Raw genomic sequence first — 19,248 nt, 5'->3', positions numbered from 1 at the left:
AAAAAAAAAAAAAAAAAATAGAAAAAGGATTCCGATCTCAAAACCTTTTTGTTAGCTTCTGCGAAGCACAGGATTTATGCGTGGGTCTTAGGGTTAATTGCAGCCGAGGCGCTGAATATGGTCCGTGCTTGTAGTTTCAGGGCAAACCTTGACATGACTTTTTTTATCAAGAACAAAAAAGCTTCTAACAGTCTCTTCATGACGTTTTTGAAGCAGACTGACATAGCTCAAGCCCTGACTGCCATAAGGAGCAGTGGAAATCAGGTTTGCTTTTAGTAACATGGTTGTATCTAGTGTGCGTTTCAAATTAATTAGTCTCAGCTGAGTCATACGGATCTAGCTGCTTTTCTAAGTGTCTCTTCCCTCTCGTACGACAGCTCAAGCTCCTGACTCAGCTTGTCTTGCCAACATGGCTAGCCCTAACTTCAAAAGCATTGTTTTTCTATTTTATTTTTATTTTCTACGAAACCATCGGTTTCAGAAAGGAACACATTGGCTCTGCTTTCAGCTGTACAATCATACTGTTTGGTGACACATGATCTATACCCTATTAATATATACATTTAAGCTCAATTTAAGAATGGTTATACAGAGGCTGAAACTTTTTGAAGCTTCCAAAGCTTAGAGCTAGACCTATATGTAGGCCACCTTTTTATAAATGTGTTTTTCATTGTGGTTGTAGTTGGCCTGCCGGTATTCGCAAGTGTAACTATTGTGGTGTGTTCTCATATCCAGAGATGTATCCACAAGCAGGACCAAACCTTGTATTAATGAAGACATTGACTTTTTTCTGTAATATACTGCGAATCATTAGGTTTGGAAAGATCACCCTGATAGGCCAAAAGCGTTGGTGGGCGTCTTTAACACACTCTGAAAAGCCATTCTCGCATTTTGGATAGGTTCCATTATCAAAACTGAGCTAATACACAAAATACAAGTACTTTATAGCTATACAAGAACAAAACTCAGCGGAAGGTCTAATTTGATCGCATCGTTTCTAACTATTCCCCTACTACTAGTTCAATCTTTTAGTTTGCTTCCGATGAATTTTGATATGCCACTTTATCAGCACTATTGTAGCGCAGATAAATTCTTAGTATTCTTGTAGTTGAAGCCACTTTGGCCGGCCTGCTGCAACCACTTTCAAAGCATAACTTTTATCAATAATCACCACCTATCAAGGTAATAGTCCACGCTGGACTTCGGATCTTGTCATTAGTAGCTTGATTAACGCGAGCACCTTTTGTCTGACAGACTTCGACACTTCAATATGTTTGACCTCATCTGTAAGTACAAAGCCAAAAAGATGTTCAGTCAGTTTTGCTTCACTCTCTGTACTGACATTGTGTGAGAAATTCGCTCTACACAATCATTTACTAGGATAAAGCTTATATGCATAGGCTTGCGAGTCAAAACTCGTGGTGTGGCTTAAACGCTTCCCATTCGACTCAATGAGGGCTTAGGATTAAATCCAACAGCTGTCACCATTTGTCCGAGTGCTCACCTATTTAGAGCTTAAGGCAAATAGTGTGTATTTTGCCGCCTTGTCTCTATGTATTCATCAAATTAAGCCTGCCTTTGTTTTGGCCATCAAATGATTGCGCTGTTTACGTGCATCATTTACAAATTACCTCTTTACCTTGCCTTCCTTGTGCCTCAAGCTGGGCAAAGAGTGGTTAGGTTTAATAATTTTGTAACTCTAGCTGAGACCTCATAAAATGTCGAGAAGTTCATTTTGAGTTCTTGTAGGTTGCAGCTCATGTTTTCTGAAGACTTCTTAACCGGGATTCCCATCACAGAAACCTTACGAAGCATGCATTTCTTCGCAAATGGAACCGCACTTTGGGCAGGAAAAAGAGACTGGAATAATTTCACATCGTTCACTTACTCAAGCCTGATCATAACCAGTATAACTTATAATCCAAAGATGGTTGGCCGAGCATAGAGCAGCAAGTCATATACTCGTTGACTCAGCATCAAAAATGGCTCAACCGTTGTTTCCCAAAATGAAATTTCCGGCAGAAAACTTAAACTCGAGAACTGGTCATTTCTTGGTGACATAGCTAGAAGCCCATCTTCTTCTCTTCGGACTATATGCGCGTTCTTGATACAAGTAAATGCGAGTAGAAAATGGAGCCACGTGTTCCAACTGAGGGTTTTCTGTTCAATACAAAATACGTGCAAAAATGGTCCTCAAAGATGATAAAGATATTGCAAGGTAATACCGACATTTCGTACTCAAAAACACCTGAAACGCTTTTCCTGGACGTACTGAAGATATCTACAGACTGGTTGTATGGTCTTATGAAATCAATTTTTGAGTGTTTGGCGTTGGTGAGCTTTAATGATCAGACCAAATAAATTGAAGACAACGTCTGCTAATGATTTCTGGCCAAAAACTATTCTGTGGATTATCATTAAGCTTTTCACAACCAGGCCTAAAGGAGCAAAACGGAGGTAGCCACAATGTGTAAAAGCTGGTAGAAGAGAGCCATCACCAGTTCCTGAAAATAAACTGTTCTACCATGCCAGAGGTTTGATGCCTCATTTCGATCATATTGTGAGTCAAACTGAGCTCTGGATATAATGCAGATTCTCTGCCATGCATGAAAGCTAAAATACCTATAATGTCTCCCGAAGCCTGTCTGACAAGAGATAGGCCCTTTTCTGGTTTTGAATATTTGAAACACGCTGGGTAGATACGAAATCCCCCCTCCCCTCCCAAAAGACAAAAAATAAACCCACTCGATTATTTTTCCATCAGATGTCTTTGAATCACCTAATCAAAGTCCCGCGACTCATCTGCGAGTCCTGCGACTCACTGAAAGATGCATGGAGTATGGCCAACCGGGAATTGCAATAGAGAAGAGACGAAAACTTCTGGAAGCCAGAAACAAAAAACTAGCAAAAATAAGTTTCGAGCTGCAAAACGCAAAACTGTTCTACGGATGTGCCCTAGCATTTTTGCACGAGTCACGTTGACTCAGCCAGACAGTGGACGACGGGAGGCACGTGACCGGCACCCTCCACCATTGGAACATGCTCCAGCCACATCCCCGAATTGTAGTACAAAAACAGCGTTTGGTCCCCGAAGCTAGAAGTGCCCCTCTAATCCTCTTACTTTTGCTTTAATGACAAGCATAGTTCCAGCCGGTGCTTGGGCCGATCTCGCGACTGCATGCGCGCCTCAGATCTGACCTATCTGGGCATATAGAAATGGCACTGTGCTTACTAGGGACCCCCAAAACCACCAAGAGGCGCCCCGAACCCCCGCTTTGTACCGACCCGCCCCCTGTTGGATCCGCTCCACTTGCCGCTCTCTATCTTTCTCATATCCCCGCTCTGCTGCCGCCATGTCTCGGCCCCAGAATGCCAGTATACCGGCCATCACCGGAAACATCGATGAGCTGGTGGCGATCCGGGTCTTCCCGGCGTCTATCTCGCCGTACCGCCTGACCATTATCGCCTACGGCACGTCGTTTGTGGCCACGGTGATTGGGTTCCCATTTGACACCGTCAAGACGCGGATGCAGCTGTACAAGAAGTTCACCTCGATGTTCGACTGTGTCCGTCAATCATACATGCAAGATGGCGTCCGGGGCTTCTACAGGGGCATCTGGGCGCCGCTCTTTCTGACCGCGTTTGTGCGCTCGGTCAGCGTGTCCATTTTCACGGGCGCCAAGCCGCTCTGCTACGATCTTTTGTACGGCTGGAACGGCGCCGCGGAAATGGCGCAGAAACACCCGTTTGTGCTGAATTTCCCGGTGTGCTTCTTTGCCGGGGCCGCTGCAGGAGTGGGCACGTCTCTCCTCTCGTGCCCCTTCGAGTTCACCAAAGTGTACTCGCAGATTGCGTCGTTGGCACAGAAATCGGCACCCTCGGCCAAGCCGGCCGCCTACGTCAAGCACTCTACGCTCGACACTGTGAGGGCCATCTGCCGGCAGAACGGGCCTTTGGGTTTATACTCCGGATACCGGTACCAGGTGATTAGGGACGCCAGTGGATCGGGCATCTACTTCGCTACATACGAGGCCTTCAAATGGACCTGCAATGCGCTCATCAACGGCACGCCGTCCGCGGCGTCGCCGGTGTCCATCTTGCTTGCGGGCGGCATGTCGGGGGTCACGTGCTGGGCCATCATCTTCCCGTTTGACACGCTCAAGTCGCTCATCCAGAAGGACATTGTCACCAACACTTTGCGCAAGGAACAGGGCCTCGAGCCCTACCCGGCAAGGACTCGCAAGTTGGAAATCACCAAGCGCATGTACCGGGGCTTGAGCGTGTCTATGACTCGCACGTTCTTGGTCAACATGGTGTTCTTCGGCACCTTTGAGTTTTCCATGAAACACTTCATCTAGATATTTATTATGCGTGGCGGCCAGGCTCTGGACACTGCTCGGATCTGGGACACACAGAAACGGGGAGCGCGGACACCCACTTAAACTGCCACCCGGACCAAAGCCCCACAGGGTGGAGCTGGCGTGCTTAACGCATTAGAGCCCTCCATGCCCAGGTCACGTGACCACCCGAACTTCAGAGCCCAGCAGCAAGGCCCACGATCCGGCGCCGGCTGCAACGATGCATGCCATGGCGAAGCCACGTGCCTCATTGGCGAGGCGGTGAGGCCACCGTAAAAAACAAAGATTGCCACCCGTGCATTTATAAACAGTCTATATATTAGAGATTAGTGGGTGCGAAAGAGAAAATAGACCGTTCAGCTGTATCTCAGGATTTGTATCGTAGAACCTTGTTCTCCGCAAGATCAAAGGCCCGCGTGCTCAAGCAAAAGACGCTTCAACATCCCAGGATACGCGTCGAAATTCTCGTGCTCACAATCATCAAACCGGTGGTCGAAGTACGACATGACGATGTTGAGGCCTCCCCGAGCAGAAGAGACCGCGTTGAAAACAAAGTGTGCAGCATTAGGTGCAAGGTCCTGAGCAAAAACGATGTCGTTCACGGTCCAGGGCTCCTTTCCACTATTGTTCCCGTACACAGGAAAACGGGCAAGGCCCAAGTTGGATATCTTCACTGCGTCAGCAACGTTTTTGCCCAAGGCAGGACCAAAAAACTCAGCGTTGTCTCCCTCGGGACTGGACTCCAAATACCACCGCCTGGACATGCTCAAGAGCCTATCGTTTCTGACGCTTTGGGCCAACCTGCCGTTGATGGCACGCACGTGATCCCACGAGAACTGCTGCACTGGAGGAAGGAGTTCCGGCACACCCATGTTGGCATACATGCCGCAGATGCGGTAGTCGCTTCTGGCCACAATGTCCTTATACCCGTCGGCCACTTTCTCGGGCGAAAGGAACCGGCGCAAAGTGATGGCCACCAAGCTCAGACTATGGTGCTTCTCCCCGAAGATTGGCCGCAACACAAGCGCCTGGATCAAGTTGAGGTACGCCGTGAACGTGACGCCGTTTTGTTTGCATTTTTCCAAGACCCGGGCAAAATCGCCCGCGGGTATGTTGATTGTCTTGAACGCCACGTGCACGTCTTTCGATGCAGGGAACCTGCCCGGCCACTTCTCCGGGTATCCCTCAGGGGCTACTCGGGAGTAGTGGCGGGGATCGTTGTCCGTGAAGTCTACATTGAGATCCTGCATCACGGTCTCCAAAGGCGGTGGGAGCGAGTTGCACAAGTACTTTGCATCGTCGGAATAGCTGAAGATCACAGTGGACAAATCGACACAAGCTGGCGCCGGTCCATATTTTTCGGAGTACTCGCGGGAGTTTGCCGGGTCATCGCAGTATGCCAAGTTCTCAAGAAGAATCTCCTGCAAATACAGCGCCACCACGCCGTCAAATAGCGTGTGTTCAAACGCCGCTGCTACATCGTGCGTGCCGTACACGAAGATTTTGAAAAGCGGCTTTTCCACGTTCAAATGAAAGAGCTCTGTTCTGCAGAGATCATGAAGACACGTTTCGGGCACCGGGGCCCCATGTGGGGAAAACAGCTCTGGCTGAAACTGCACAAGATCGCCAAAGCTGGCCATTTTCATGGGCCGCACGAGACTGGCCTCCGCTTCGGGGTCCCTGAAAACATTGCATATGAACACATGATAGTCCAAAAGTGATTTTCTGAGTGCTCGGAACAACAAAGGTAAATCCTGGGTCACGTCCCTGGAGAAGGCAGCGACACTAGCGAAGTTATAGTAGAAGCCTTGATTCGTCCGGCACCGGAAGAAGTTTTCTCCCGGACTCAACGGTCTTTCAATAACGAGTTTTCCAGGCATGTTGTGGGGAAACTAGCGAAACACGTAATGCGTGGGGAACACTAGGGAATTGTAAATGTCATTGCCAAAACGCTGAGGCCGATTTGACCAATGGTTGATTATGCATGTCTGACTATGTGTCCTGCAGAATGCCGCGTCGGCATCAGATCAGGAAACCGCTTGCGTCGCGGAACTCTGGACGCGCAGTATAGGGGCATTCGGAAATCTCCGAGAATAGGGGAAGGTCATTAAGGTGACTCATGCTTCAAGCCTAGTTTTGGACCAGAACGCATAGTGAAATCCGGAAAAGCAACCTTAGTATCAGCATCAGATCAACCGCACTTAGCTCCTTCAATGTTTGCTTGAGATTTGACTGAAATTTCTCTCGCTGCTGCACCTGGGTCAGGATTGTATGTGCAGGTATAATTATAGCTAATGGTCGATCGTTCTGTTTGGTCGCCTATATTGGGACAGAACACTGTTTCTTCCCGAGGTTAATCTGACACATGGTCTGCGAGAAATGCTTGGGCTAGATGCATGTTTACGTCAACCTGCAGAATGAAAACGACTAGTTGTATACTAATTGGTTCTAGAGATATGTGCTTGCTTCCACAAATTTCGAGCCTCTAGGCTGTGTGGATGTTTGGGGCATTTTCTGCTTGTAGAGTTCAGCTTGTTTTTCATTTCATTTCAGAAAGTGCATCTGACTTCCTGCATTTAATCCAAATCACAGATTCCTCGAAACCAGAAGAAAATAAGAGACCATTTTTATGCGAAAATAAGTCTATATTCCCAGAATAGTATCTTCGTCCGCAACGTTGGAGCATGGACACAGGTGCTTTTTTCTGAGATTCGCTAAGGGAAACGTATGCATATGCTAACCTCGAGGATACTTACACTTGACAAGCACGGAATTATCTGGGTTACATCATAGCTTCCCTGCAATAATCGAGATGACATATCTTTGGGGTAAGAATTGTGTTCAGCTAAGCACCAAGATGAGTTCCTTGGTTCCCGTATTTTAGGAAGCAAAAACAAGATCAATTAAAAGACTCTCCTTTACCCAGACTCAATATCTCGCATTTCCTTTCAAACACCCGACTCACATTAATCGCGAAGAAGGGATAGTCCCTTGTTTTTCGCCAGGAGAAGCGAGAGTTGTAAATTCAATCTACTTGGTGTTCTGCGTCGCCTGACTTTCAAAATAAGCTAGAGCGTATACGAAAAAGGTTGGATTGCCCTTTGGGTAAGTGCTTAGTTCATATAAAAAGAATATTCATCTATGTCTACGTCTCCCGCGTTTATCTTGCTCCTTAACTGCATCTGCTGCATTCACCTTCTTGGAGTTTCGCCGCTTGATGTTCCGTTTCTTTTTGCTTGGCCCCCCTGTATCTATTTCTGTGGAAAGCTCTTGTATGCTTCTCTTTATTGGAGACTTTGATCTTGTGCGCAAAGAAGGATGGTCCTCGGAATCGTGTTCCTTAACCTTCAAGTGTTCGTCTGGAGTTGTCAATGGATCAGTCAATTGCAGTACAGGTGAAGCATCTTGTTTGGGCGCTTCAGCTTGCTTTCTCTTTTTGGCCACACGAGGTTTCCGAGAGGGTTTGCCTGTACGGAAGGTTTGCAGCTCTTCGCCATCTGTCTTCACGAAATCATCTGTATTGGTTCTCAGAGACCGGTTGTCCTCAATTGAATTTTCACTCGCCGCTTCTTTGGTTTTTGTCCCAGCAGATCCTTGCGTACTAGCTTTTTGCCGCAATGATTTGGCCTCTCTCTTCATTCCTTTCAGCGAGCTTTTTTTCTTACCCAAATTTTCCAAATTATTTCCTTTTGACTGATTAGCAGCTTGATTCGCTTCGTTATTTTCCAATGACTTTTGTGTTTTCTTTCTAGAACGCTTGCTGCGCGATGTGCCCAGATTGAAGTCCAGAGTGCCACCACGTTCTTCCTTTTCAGAGTTTGCATCCATTGTTGCAGGATTTTCCTCACTGACGGCCTTTATAAGACCCGTTGAGTCGCTTGTTTCTTTCGCGCCCGGCCCAATCTCCGAAGTTGTATGAGTATTCTGCTCTGATTCCTTTGTGACCATGTTTTGGTCTTGAGTCTTCTCATCTTCAAATTTCGAATCGGTTTCTGATTTTCCATGCATATCGTCCTTCATTTGGGAAGTAGTCCTAAAACTAGAGTTAGATTCACCTATATCTCCTCCGGCATTAGACCTTGACTTCTTCACAGATACAGGCTGAATCGAAGAATTTTCCGATGTCTGCTCGATTTCGAAATCAGACGTTTCTTTAGGGGGACTTTCGACACCTGTCTCATTTGAGGGTGTTATTTTATCGGACGACGGGCCAACATCCTTGATAGAACTCTGTGTCTCCTCAAGCTTCCCTAAATTTGTCGATTCTAATTGGGCAACCTTTGTATGATTCTCGCTCGTGTCCTCCTGTGTTTTCACATCTGAGGTCAGTCGATGATCCTGGCTTCTCAATACTCGAGTTACTGGAGGCGAAGAAGCAGCTTTCATGTTTTTTCTTGCAGAGTTCCCGGGCGTCCGAGGTGTTTTCTTGATTTGCGGTGTTTTTAAATCTTGTGGCAACTTCGTTTTTTTTGGTGTTTGGGGCAAATTTTGTAAATATTCGGCCTCGACTATCTTGGTGTTTGCTTTACCGCTTTCGACCGTCAGCTCCTTCACAGCTGGTTGAAAACTTTCAGCATCTTCTGGATGTACCTCTTTTATAGAAGGTTTCAGATCAGATTCGTCTATTGTTTGAGGCTCATCTGGAAATACTTCAGTGTCGTCTGTTTGTTTCCTGGCCAGAAGTACAGTGTCCACAGCTGCGTCAAACCTGCTGTCATTTTCCCCCTGATGTTCTGAAGTTGACGCCTTTTGTATTTTCTCCTCCGCTTTTTTTAAGAGGAGCTGCTTCAAATCATTCAATGGATCTGTCTCAGGTATCGTCAGCAGAGCTTGCTCTGATTGAAAATCGGTAGGTTCTTCTGTTTTTACTTTAGAAGTCATGAGCGCAGCCAGATCTGTTTTTGCGGTAGTCTCAGTGGCTTTTTGATCAAGATCAGTGTCATCTTTAGGTCCCGGGTTCTCAGACAGATGTCCGCGAAGACTTTCAGTCAGGGGAGGAATCAAATTGAAAGAAGGACGTTTAGCTTCACATGCAGGGGTCAAGCTGGGAGCTTCTGCTGCTTGATGAATTTCATCTGCGTATTCCGACATCAGTATGAGGTCCGCGCAACTTGCTGAATTGGCTGTTTCTTCATGTCTCGTCGAGCTGAAATCATGCAGGGATCCTTTTGCTTCAGCTCCATGGCTTTCACCTTCTGTGACAATACCTTGCTCAGCTTCTCGGACAAAATTTTGGAGCTGCGGAGTATCCTGTTGACTATCCTTCTGGATATTTTTCACCAGGTTTCTGGACGACCCATCGCCCAATTCGACAGATGGTTCAATGCTCATATAATCTTTTTCATCATCTGGAACTTGCAGCGAAATGACCTCTTCAATGTGCCTCTTAGCCTCAGAGATCGGATGGGTGAAATTGAGAATTCTTTCAGTTGTTTGCGATATACTCCGTGTCACCTCTTCAGACTGTGAGCTGTGATCATCGAATGAATACGTCTCGTTCCTGAAATCAGCCATATTTGCTTCAGCGATACGCATGAATGAGTTCGGTTTGGGAAGCGGAGGAACACTCAAGACGGGCAGTATTTCAGCAACATCCTTGTGATCAACAGACCTCAAATTCACATCACTTGAAGAATTTTCCACTGCCGCAACGAAGTTGCTTTCATCATGATCGGAATCAGTTACCTCATTCATTGGGGTATACCTGGATGCATCACCTGTCGTATGACTATCGACATCGTTTTTGATCTCAGTATCGAGAATGTGTTCATTGAAATCAGAAGACTCACATGCCAGCTCAGAATTTAGGTGACTCGCTTCATATTCTTTGATTTCATCTTGTGAAAGTCCAGAGGGCATATCAGAATTACGCACAAGGACAGGATCTACCTCACATACTTTCACTTGTTCATCTGAGACGTTGATATTGTTTTGTTCCAACTGAGTTTTCAATTCCTCCACTTTGTTGATTTCCAGCTCAAAGTCATCGGGAAAGGGGTTTGCTTCTTCGCCATTTCCATGTATTCCGGACTCCGAGGACAAAATAGACATAGACTCATACGCTGTTGAAGAGACTTCAGAACCAATTGTGATTGACGTGATTCCTGCTGACGCACTTTTGGTTGCACCGGCGTCATCAGAAAGACATTCGGAGTTGTCAAAATTTTCCGGCAATGAATCCTTCAAATGTCTGTGGAATGGATTCCATTTCGATAGAGCCTTTTTCAATTTTTTAACGGGAGAACCGGTTGGTTCAGCCTCATCCAATCTTCTCTTTCTGAAAAAGTCTCTGAAGGATTTTGAAAGGTATTTTTCAGGCTTGTTTTCATTGGAGATGTCCCTGGCAGAGTCTGGTTCTGTTGTGTTGTCCTCTTGACCAGGAAATTGAGGATGAGGGACATGAAGGTCTTCGAAGTTTACATCGTTTTCAAAAGAATTCGGCTCTGTGTCTGCATCCAGTTCACACGGGTTTTTTATCTCAACATCATCCAATTTGTTCGAGTTTTTCTGCTGTTGGATCGTCAAAAGGTCGTCTTCAACCTCTGGCGACATAGCACGTGTATCCTCTTCAAGAACAGATTCACTAACCGTATCCTGGTCATTGATTTTGAATGACTTTGAATCTGCTAACTTTGTGTCTTCGGAAAAGTCTGTAGATTTATCCAGCTCATGCCCATTTTGAGACACAACTTCTGAAAACAAGTCAAATGTTTCCTTACAGGACTTAACTTGTTCTTCCGGAACGGGGGTATTGCGCAAAGATTCTAATTCGACGATAGAAGTAGGAACAGCAAACTCAAGAGATTCCTCAAAAGTTTCAACAGCTGAAAATTCATCACGGTCAACAGGCTCGATAATCTCCGTGGCAATAATCGAAGGATTCTCACTAGATTCAGTCACAAAATCAAGGGCAAACTGTGCAGGGCGTTCAGCTGGTGATTGGTTAGATGGTTCCTCGAATCCCGAAGGTGCCAAAATTTCACTGCTAACAACTTCTGTGAATTCATCGTAAATCACAAGAACATCTTCACCATCAGCTGGCTCAATGACTACCACTTCACTCTGTATAGTCTCCTCCAATATCAGTTGTTCACTCTCTGACATGGATTCGGACAGAGTGTCATCATCCTCGACTTTCGAAAGCATGGGAACCTCTGGCTTCTTTGATGTGGGCTCAACGTCCTTAAGCACGGGCACTTCTGGTTTTTCCGAAAGCGCCAGTGAGATTCTGTTCTTCAAGATTTGATTTCCTAGGGTGACATCGTATCCTTCGAGGGTTTTGTCACTTAATGCTCGTTTGGTTTCATTTTCAGAAGTTGGATCGAGTCTTTCCGTGTCCTCAACATCTGGAGCAGCATCGTAGAAAGAATCATGGAGTGGTTCAGGCAGCAGCTGATCCATTGAGTCTGTTTCCAGAACATCGCCCACTTCATTTGTAAGTTTGTCGACTGCGTCAAGCTTGATTTTGAATTTCTTTTCCATCTTCTTCAATTGCTTGAGAACGGTTTTTGAATCTTCGTTGGCGATGGTCTTGAAGGACAAAAACCGAGCTGGCTGTTCAGGAACCGATGGCATCGTTTGGGCTTGATCTCCTTGCAGTTTTATTTCATCTGAGTTCGCATTTGCACAGCTTTCATTTAATTCTTTTTGGGTATCTATAGTCAGACTGATGTTCTCCCGCGTGCCCGCATCATGACCATCAGTAAAATCTTCATCAAAAGACTCAGGGGCTGTTTCAAGATCTTCGTCTAATATCTCGATATCATCACTGTTGGCCTGATGACTTTTCTTTTCTTGATACCTGATAGTCTCTCCCAAGACAGCTGCAACTTCATTATCAAGTTGAGCCTCTGATTCTGTGTTTGCAGATAGAGCTTGATTGGCCAACTCCGCAAAAATATTGTTCTTTGACTGATCATCTTGGAACTTCGAGAGTGTGTTTCTTGGCTTAAGTTGTTCAGATATATCAAGATTGTATTTTGCACGGTCTGTATTCTTTCCGGCAAGATCAGCATCAGTGCCTGCCAACTGACTTTGTGTTGCGAATTCATTTGCAAGCTTCATAGCTTCCACACTGTCGAAATGATAGCTCTCGCCCTCGGCTGCCAATCTGTGAACACTGCGATCACTTGCTTCAAGCTCTGGCAGCGCATTTTCTTCAGACAAAACCCCGGAGTCTTCCTCAAGCACTCCTACTTCATCTTCGAGCACTTCATTTTCATCATTGGATTTGAAATCTTCTTCCGACCGTTTCTGGAGCTCGAAATCTTGCTCGAAAAGATTGGCGCTAGAACCCACGGGTTGATCATCGATTTCTTGAAATTTGAGCGCAGCTTTTGCATATTGGCTTTCTTTTTCAACGCCAGATTCATTTTCAACCGATGGAACTTCATTGCATTGAGAAAACACATTATAGTTGTCATCGACGCTGTTGGTTTGATCACGGTACGGCTTCTCTTCGATTGGCAAGTCGTTATGGGTTTGGTCAATTGAGAACTTTTCGTCAAAAACCTCTGCTGTCTCGACTCCCTCTTCATTGTCTTCAGAATCAACGAGGCATTCTTCAGATTGACGCCGCGGATGGAAACTAGAAATATGCGATAACGAATCATATAGATTTGGGCGTCCGCTTTGGTGAAGGTGAGGTGCAGCTTGCGTGGTTTGATATGGCTCGAAGTTGTCGTTCTTTGATTGGGGCTTGATACCTTGGTGACTAAGGAAATTTTCTTCTTCATCGAAATCTGCTTCTTCATGGAAGTCTTCTAGTTCAACTTCTATTTCTCCGTGTTCATACTGTTCTTCTCCGTCTTCTTCTTCTTCTTCTTCTTCGTCTTCCTCTTCGTCTTCTTCTTCGTCTTCTTCGTCTTCTTCGTCTTCTTCTTCGTCTTCTTCTTCGTCTTCTTCTTCGTCTTCTTCTGCTTCTTCTTCTTCAAGATGCTCGTATCCACTGACATGATATTCACGAGTAGGTTGTTCTTCAAAAGCATCGGACTCACCAGAAAGGATTTCCACTACATCATCATCTTCGCCGTACTCTTGATTCGCAGAGATGTGTTTTTCCTGGAAGCTTGAAAAAGGACGGCTGGCGTATCGATTCTCAATTCTTTGAACGCCCGCTTCATCATCCTCTTCTTCGTCCACTTCGTCCACTTCTTCTTCGTCCTCGCTTTCTTGGTCATTTTCCTCCGGATATGGCGAATCTCTGTACTGAAGTTCGCTTGCTGACAGAGAATCTGGCACATGCGATCGTGGACATTTTCCTCCCATTTGAGGCCGTCTGCTCTTGGGTGACTCCAGCTTTACGGACTCCAAAATATGACCCAACTTGTCGAAAGATGTCAGGTCAATTTGCTCTCTATATTTACGCCGGAGCTCTTCTTTCTGTGCATCTCTACGGAGTTGCACGAGCTCGTCACGTTGTTTTTCAAATAACGTAGATGCACGATCCTTCAAGCCGTCAATCCAACTGAGAAGATCGTCGCTCTCTTGTTCGGAAAATGTGTTGTTAGCAAACAGAAACGAGGAGTTGTTGGTGAGGTCTGCAAACGATTTCTGGGTATTTTTTGCTGAGGTTTTTCCTGGCTTTTTATCATTTCCATCCGGAAGAGCCGGAAACCTCTTACGTGACATCTGCGGATATGTATGGATCCAGAAGGGCTCCTCTGATGTACTTTTGGACGTATTCCACGGGTTTGTAGATTGCCGTACAGATGTTGTTTATGTGCTGAGTCACGTGCCCAGACGGCTGGGGTTTTGGGTGCGCATGACGATTGGGGAATACATTGATTAACACAATGAATGCAGTACTGGAATTCAAAATCCATTTACACAATGCTGCCCTGTGTTTTTGGGTCGAGGATGGCCGGTGCTTTAGCAGCTCAAGTAGTGTGGAGTTGGATTGTGATATAGGCTTGTGATTAGAGTACATGTCTTGTGAAGTGAAACTTTTGTGCACTGGTGGCAAGTCTAGCTTCTGGTGGAGTTAGTGTTCTTGTTTGGCTACTAGGTTTGAGGATATTGTTTTAGACGCTAAGCCTAGACTACGGTAAATGTTGGGGTCCTCTTACAAAACTACTTTGTGGGAGTCAAAGCCATGGGAATGTGGAAAACTGATTTTTAAGGTTATCCTGCGGTGGTATTATGTCGTTGAGCTAATAGCTTATCGGCACATTTCAGCAAAAAGATGCATGAGTAATTTCTACAATACTAGTATCACTGACCTGAGCTGCTTATCGGCGTTTTGAAAAAGGAAGGATGTTATAAATCTGATAAAAGAAAGTAGTTTTTCAACTTCTGCACAACTTACGCCCTACTTCGTTTTTTTCGAAAGGTAAAACTTAGGAACTCTATTGAAAATTGAGAAAAAGACGGGGGAGCTTAGACCAACCATGTGGGCGCCTTTCTAGTTTCACTGCTATGATACAACCTAATTATATATATGGTCAGATCATAAGTCATTCTTGACACACTGGTGATGAATAGGACTGCTCTGTTTTTTTTTGGGAAATAGACTCATGCGTGTCCGAAGAACAACAAAGCTTCCAGAACATTCATGTTGAAACGATGGAATAGTCCAAAATAGAGAAAGAATCGCTTGTGATTTTTCCCATCGGACTGAGAAGAACCGTTTTTTTAAGACTCTAGTGTGTTTGCTGAAGGTGTATTGAAAAGGGAGGTCGTGTACCTGTCTTTTCGACAGAAAAATCACACATTTTATATAGCCACCCGTCAAGAACCATGAAATACTTGGACCGGAACAAATATTCATTTCTGTTCTGACTCAAAAATGAATTTTGAACTCAAGTCTTCTGGAACCTCTATAGAATTCTATGAACCACAAGCACCTGTCTGAGCGGCTAACGGTGAAAATAAGGTTCAAACTTTGACAGAGTATTTAGAGAATGGAAGACACCAACACGGCCTGATTTAGGGTACACAATGCATGTAATTTGTGTTGTTGATCATACAAAATAGCTGTAGGTCCGACTCAAAGATATGACGATTTTTGCGTCATGACTTGATACATTCATCAAATTTAATTTCCTTGTTCGTAGTAGGTACGTCGCAGATGTAGAGACTATCATCAAGGTTTAGTCATTGGTGTGTTTTAGAGAGGACAATTCTCAAAACTCACTTTTCATTCTTATTTTGTTGGTACGGCATTAAAAAGGGTTAGAAAAGATGTATACGCCCCTTTGCAAGAAGTCATAGAGCGCTGTTGAGTATGCTGGGTTGCAGTCTTGGGTAGCAGAATGCTAGAGCCAGTTCCATGATGCTCGGGACAATTACATCTTGACGCTCGTGAAGATGTGAACGACAGGATTTATACACAGACGTGTGATTTCCGAAACTAGTCCGCGATTGGAACTGTCGGATGGGCCGAAAATCGCTATATACTGATGCCTGCTCGGGCCCTTTGAATCTATTATGGACAATGGCAATTTTCCAAGCGTAAACAACTCGGCATTTTCACCGGGCCAAGTGATTGCAGTGCATTTGGAAACGACGTATATTTTCAAAGGCGTAGCTACGAGGCAGCAAGATTCGACGGAGTGGAGACTGGCTCTGTTCTGTCAAACGGCGCCTGACTTGGCGAATTTGCTACTGTAGCACTTTGACAAGCACAAGAGGCATCAGGTGCGTATGACGTTTAAAACGCCGTCTTGCGGCCCTTTGATGCAGTGTTTCAGGAGACCAGACACAGGCGGGCATAGATGCAGACACCAGCTCGAGAGTCTTGCGGACTCAGGCGATGGCCAGTACCGGAGAGCTGTGCGCGACGACCAGAAAGACGGAGTAGCCACTGAGCCACCCAAGGCGAAACAGCAACAAAGGCCCCGACGCAAAATCGTCCAGTGCCCGAAAGATGGCCAACTTCCGAAACAACAACAGGCGTGGCCGCTGGACCGGAAAGCCTCTGCCCAGTGTCCAGCCTAGAGACAGCCGAAAATGAAGTGGAGCCATTTGAGGCGGTTGAAGCGGCCGATGTTGGCGACCTCGCGCCGCTGCAAATCGCGCAAGGTCTTGAGCTCGGAGTCCAAGAGCAATTCGTCCTCGTGCCCCTTGACGTCCTCGCGCTCACACTTGTCGAGGAGGATGCGGTGATCCGCGCGGAACAGATCCACGTTGCTGAGCACGGCGCCCATGGAGTGCAATAGCGAGCGGGCCACGAACGCGTGGCACGGCGCCGGCTTGTGGCGGAAGAGGTAGAAGGTCTTCAGGGCCGCGCGATCCACGCTGCGCGGCACCTCCTGGATCTCGAGCACGTTGTTGGTCACGAGCTTGTACACCTCGTTCTTGACGGTCCTGTCCTTCAACAAGACCGCGTTGGAGATCAGCTTCTCGTCCACCAAGCGCATGGTCTGCACGCAGCGGAGCACGCGGAGCGCGTTGGGCCCCAACGTGGCCTTGACGAGCGCGTCGTAGTGGTGCTGCTTGACGGCGCGCGCCACCTGGAGAAACGGCACCGTGTACGAGCCCGGCGCGGTCTCAACCACAAACGGCGTCTTGCAGGCTGCCAAAAGCCGCAAGTGCTCGGCCACCAAAGCCTCGGGGTGGAGGTCCGCGGAGTCATTGTCGAGCGCGTCCGGGGCCAGGGCCACGTCGGGCTCGGCGAACGCATCCAGGGCCAGGGCGGACGCGGCGAACGCGGCCAGGGCCAAGTCTGGCTCATCCAGGGCCAAGTCTGGATCGTCCAGAGCCGGCACGGCGGCGCCGTCCTCGCGCTTGATTCTCTTGGGCGGCGGCCCCGCGGGCGCGGCCGCGCGCCGGCCCGGCTTGAGAAAGTTTTGCGTCAAGATGGAGTTGCGCAAGTCCAAGTGTGGCGGCAAGCGGCGCGCCACGTCGCGCACGGAGAACACGGTCTGCTTGGCGTCCACCAACGCGTTCTCGCGCAGGCGCAACAACATCAGCTGGTCGTCCGGGCCCAGCACCAAGCCGGAGATGGCCAGCGCGCGGAGGTGCAACTCCGGCAGGCGCTGCTCCACGAGCGCACAGCCGGCCGCGTACACGTGCGCTGAGACCACGCCCAAGCGCAGGCGGGCCAAGGCCACGAACGCGCGACTGCGTAACGCCTGGAGGTAGCGCTGCCAGTGGATTGTGAGAACGAGGTCGGCGCGGAGCACGCGCACGCCGTTGTTGGTCGTGTAGACGTCCGCAGCGGCCGTGCCCGAGGCGTAGAGGTCCAGCATGCGCGCCTGGGTCTTCTCGCGCGCCTCGGCCACGCGCTTGATCTCGCTGGTGGCGGCGCTGCGCGGCATGTGCTGGAGCATGTCGCGGTATGTGCGTGCCCACAAGTCCTCGGGCGGCAGAAGATCGACCGGCTGGAGCCGGCGGAGCCAGCCGGCGCCGTACAAGCGCACCAACACCGCCATCTTGGCCGCCTGGGTGTGCGGGTCTGCAAACGACGACATGTAGTCGTGCACTGCCATGCTGCCGTGCTGGAGCACGTTCTGCACGGCCTCGGCCGCGTCCGCGCCGTGGGTTTCCTTGACGTGGCAGATGATGTCGCCGCCGTGTAAGAGCACGTCCAAGCCCTGGGCGCAGAACGAGTAGTGCACGCCCGCGGGCTCCGCCCAGTATTGCACGCAGTTGAGCTGGATGAGCGACACGAGCGCACCGCGCACCTGCCTGGGCGGGAGTCGCGTTTTGGCGGCGAGTTCACGAGCAGAGAGACGCCCGTGGCTGATCAACGAGGCCACCACGGCCGCCGCGGCCGCGCCGAGGTGGTTGCTGGCCAAGCACGTGTAGAGGAACGACTGGGGCGACTGCGTTTGCGCGGCGTTGGTGTGGGGGGACGCCATGCTGGGCCTGCGGCGGGTGTGTGGGGTAAGGAAGGGGAGGGAGAAGGGGGTTTTGGGGAAGTTTTTGGCATTTGGTTGGGGAGGTTTGGCGCGCGAGCGCTGCGATGCGCCGGTCACGTGGCCACGGCGCTGCGACGCTGGGGTTGGTGGTGGGCATGATTAGTGGGGCGTTGTGGGAAATATATGAGTTTTTTTGTGATTTGTGATTTGGATCTTTTGTACTTTCTGTTGTTTTCTGTTGTTTTGTTGTTTTGTTGTTTTGTTGTTTTCGGTTGTTTTTAAAGGTGGTTTGGTGGTGGTTTGGTGGTGGTTCATACTTCTTGCCTTGCACTCGTGGCTGATCTTCATGGACAGTCACGTGCCGCGGCGCTACCATGCTGGGGCGGTGGGGCGTCATCGGAGTGGTTTTCAGAGACCACCGCTGGGGGTTCGGGCATGGATGGGGCGATTTTTTCGAGCAGCGTCATGGCGATGTAGGGCGTCGCGAAGTGTGTGAGATTTCATTTTCTGTGTTTTGATGGAAACTGCGGAACTGGCCCTCTGGGTGTGTTTGCTGGGCACGGGCCGTGTTTGAGCCCAGCGCGCGAGAGATACAGGGCCGCGAGTAGTTAGGTGCCGCACGTATTATAGGGCCGCAAGGGAGTATGGGGCCGCGAATCCTAGCGCCGTGGCCATAGGGCCGGCATGGCGCACCCGAAAAAATGGAGCCAGCATCGGCCCGCGCGACTCGGCCCACGTGACTTGGGGGCTAAAAAAGGCCGGAGCATATGGGCTGCAAATCTAGCCCCCAGGCGCGTAGACTGGTCTGCTCCTTGGACCCAGAATCATAAGCTCCACCGAATATTGAATCAAGAGACCTCGTAAAGCTAGCCATGGAACAGGCGACGTTTCTGGGCCCACCGTTTTAGTATTTGGGCTTCGTCTACATTCTGTTCAATGTTTCTCGTTGAGAAGTATTTGTTCTTTTTTTGGGCGCGGGTTTTCAGGTCGCCGCCCCATGAGTCGTGTCCATACCAAAACCAGGCCTTATCTGGAGTGCTGGCCCAACGGGTCTCAGTGCGCACGGGCTGCAAATTTCTGTTCCTAGA

General features: G+C 48.2%; 3 protein-coding genes across 3 annotated transcripts; 1 reads left to right on the top strand and 2 right to left on the bottom strand.

Moving 5' to 3' along the window:
* Positions 1-3,353: 3,353 nt before the first annotated feature.
* Positions 3,354-4,358, top strand: METBIDRAFT_10930 (uncharacterized protein; the record flags this gene model as incomplete). The annotated part of the gene is made up of 1 exon (XM_018853885.1): positions 3,354-4,358. The coding sequence occupies one exon, from the start codon at positions 3,354-3,356 to the stop codon at positions 4,356-4,358; it is 1,005 nt and encodes a 334-aa protein (XP_018712527.1).
* A 404-nt stretch (positions 4,359-4,762) lies between these two features.
* On the bottom strand, positions 4,763-6,238 carry METBIDRAFT_40003 (uncharacterized protein; the record flags this gene model as incomplete). Its single annotated transcript, XM_018857217.1, has 1 exon — positions 4,763-6,238. The coding sequence occupies one exon, from the start codon at positions 6,236-6,238 to the stop codon at positions 4,763-4,765; it is 1,476 nt and encodes a 491-aa protein (XP_018712526.1).
* Positions 6,239-16,291: 10,053 nt separating this feature from the next.
* METBIDRAFT_38925 (DNA-directed RNA polymerase III subunit) lies at positions 16,292-18,160 on the bottom strand (the record flags this gene model as incomplete). Its single annotated transcript, XM_018857068.1, has 2 exons — positions 16,292-16,966; positions 17,066-18,160. The coding sequence occupies 2 exons, from the start codon at positions 18,158-18,160 to the stop codon at positions 16,292-16,294; spliced, it is 1,770 nt and encodes a 589-aa protein (XP_018712525.1).
* Positions 18,161-19,248: the final 1,088 nt, after the last annotated feature.

The sequence above is a fragment of the Metschnikowia bicuspidata genome (genome assembly GCF_001664035.1).
Source record: "Metschnikowia bicuspidata var. bicuspidata NRRL YB-4993 chromosome Unknown METBIscaffold_2, whole genome shotgun sequence".
NCBI classification, from domain to species: Eukaryota; Fungi; Ascomycota; class Pichiomycetes; order Serinales; family Metschnikowiaceae; genus Metschnikowia; species Metschnikowia bicuspidata.
The sequence above is the reverse complement of the archived record's forward strand: the minus strand, read 5'-3'. Positions and strand labels throughout refer to the sequence as shown.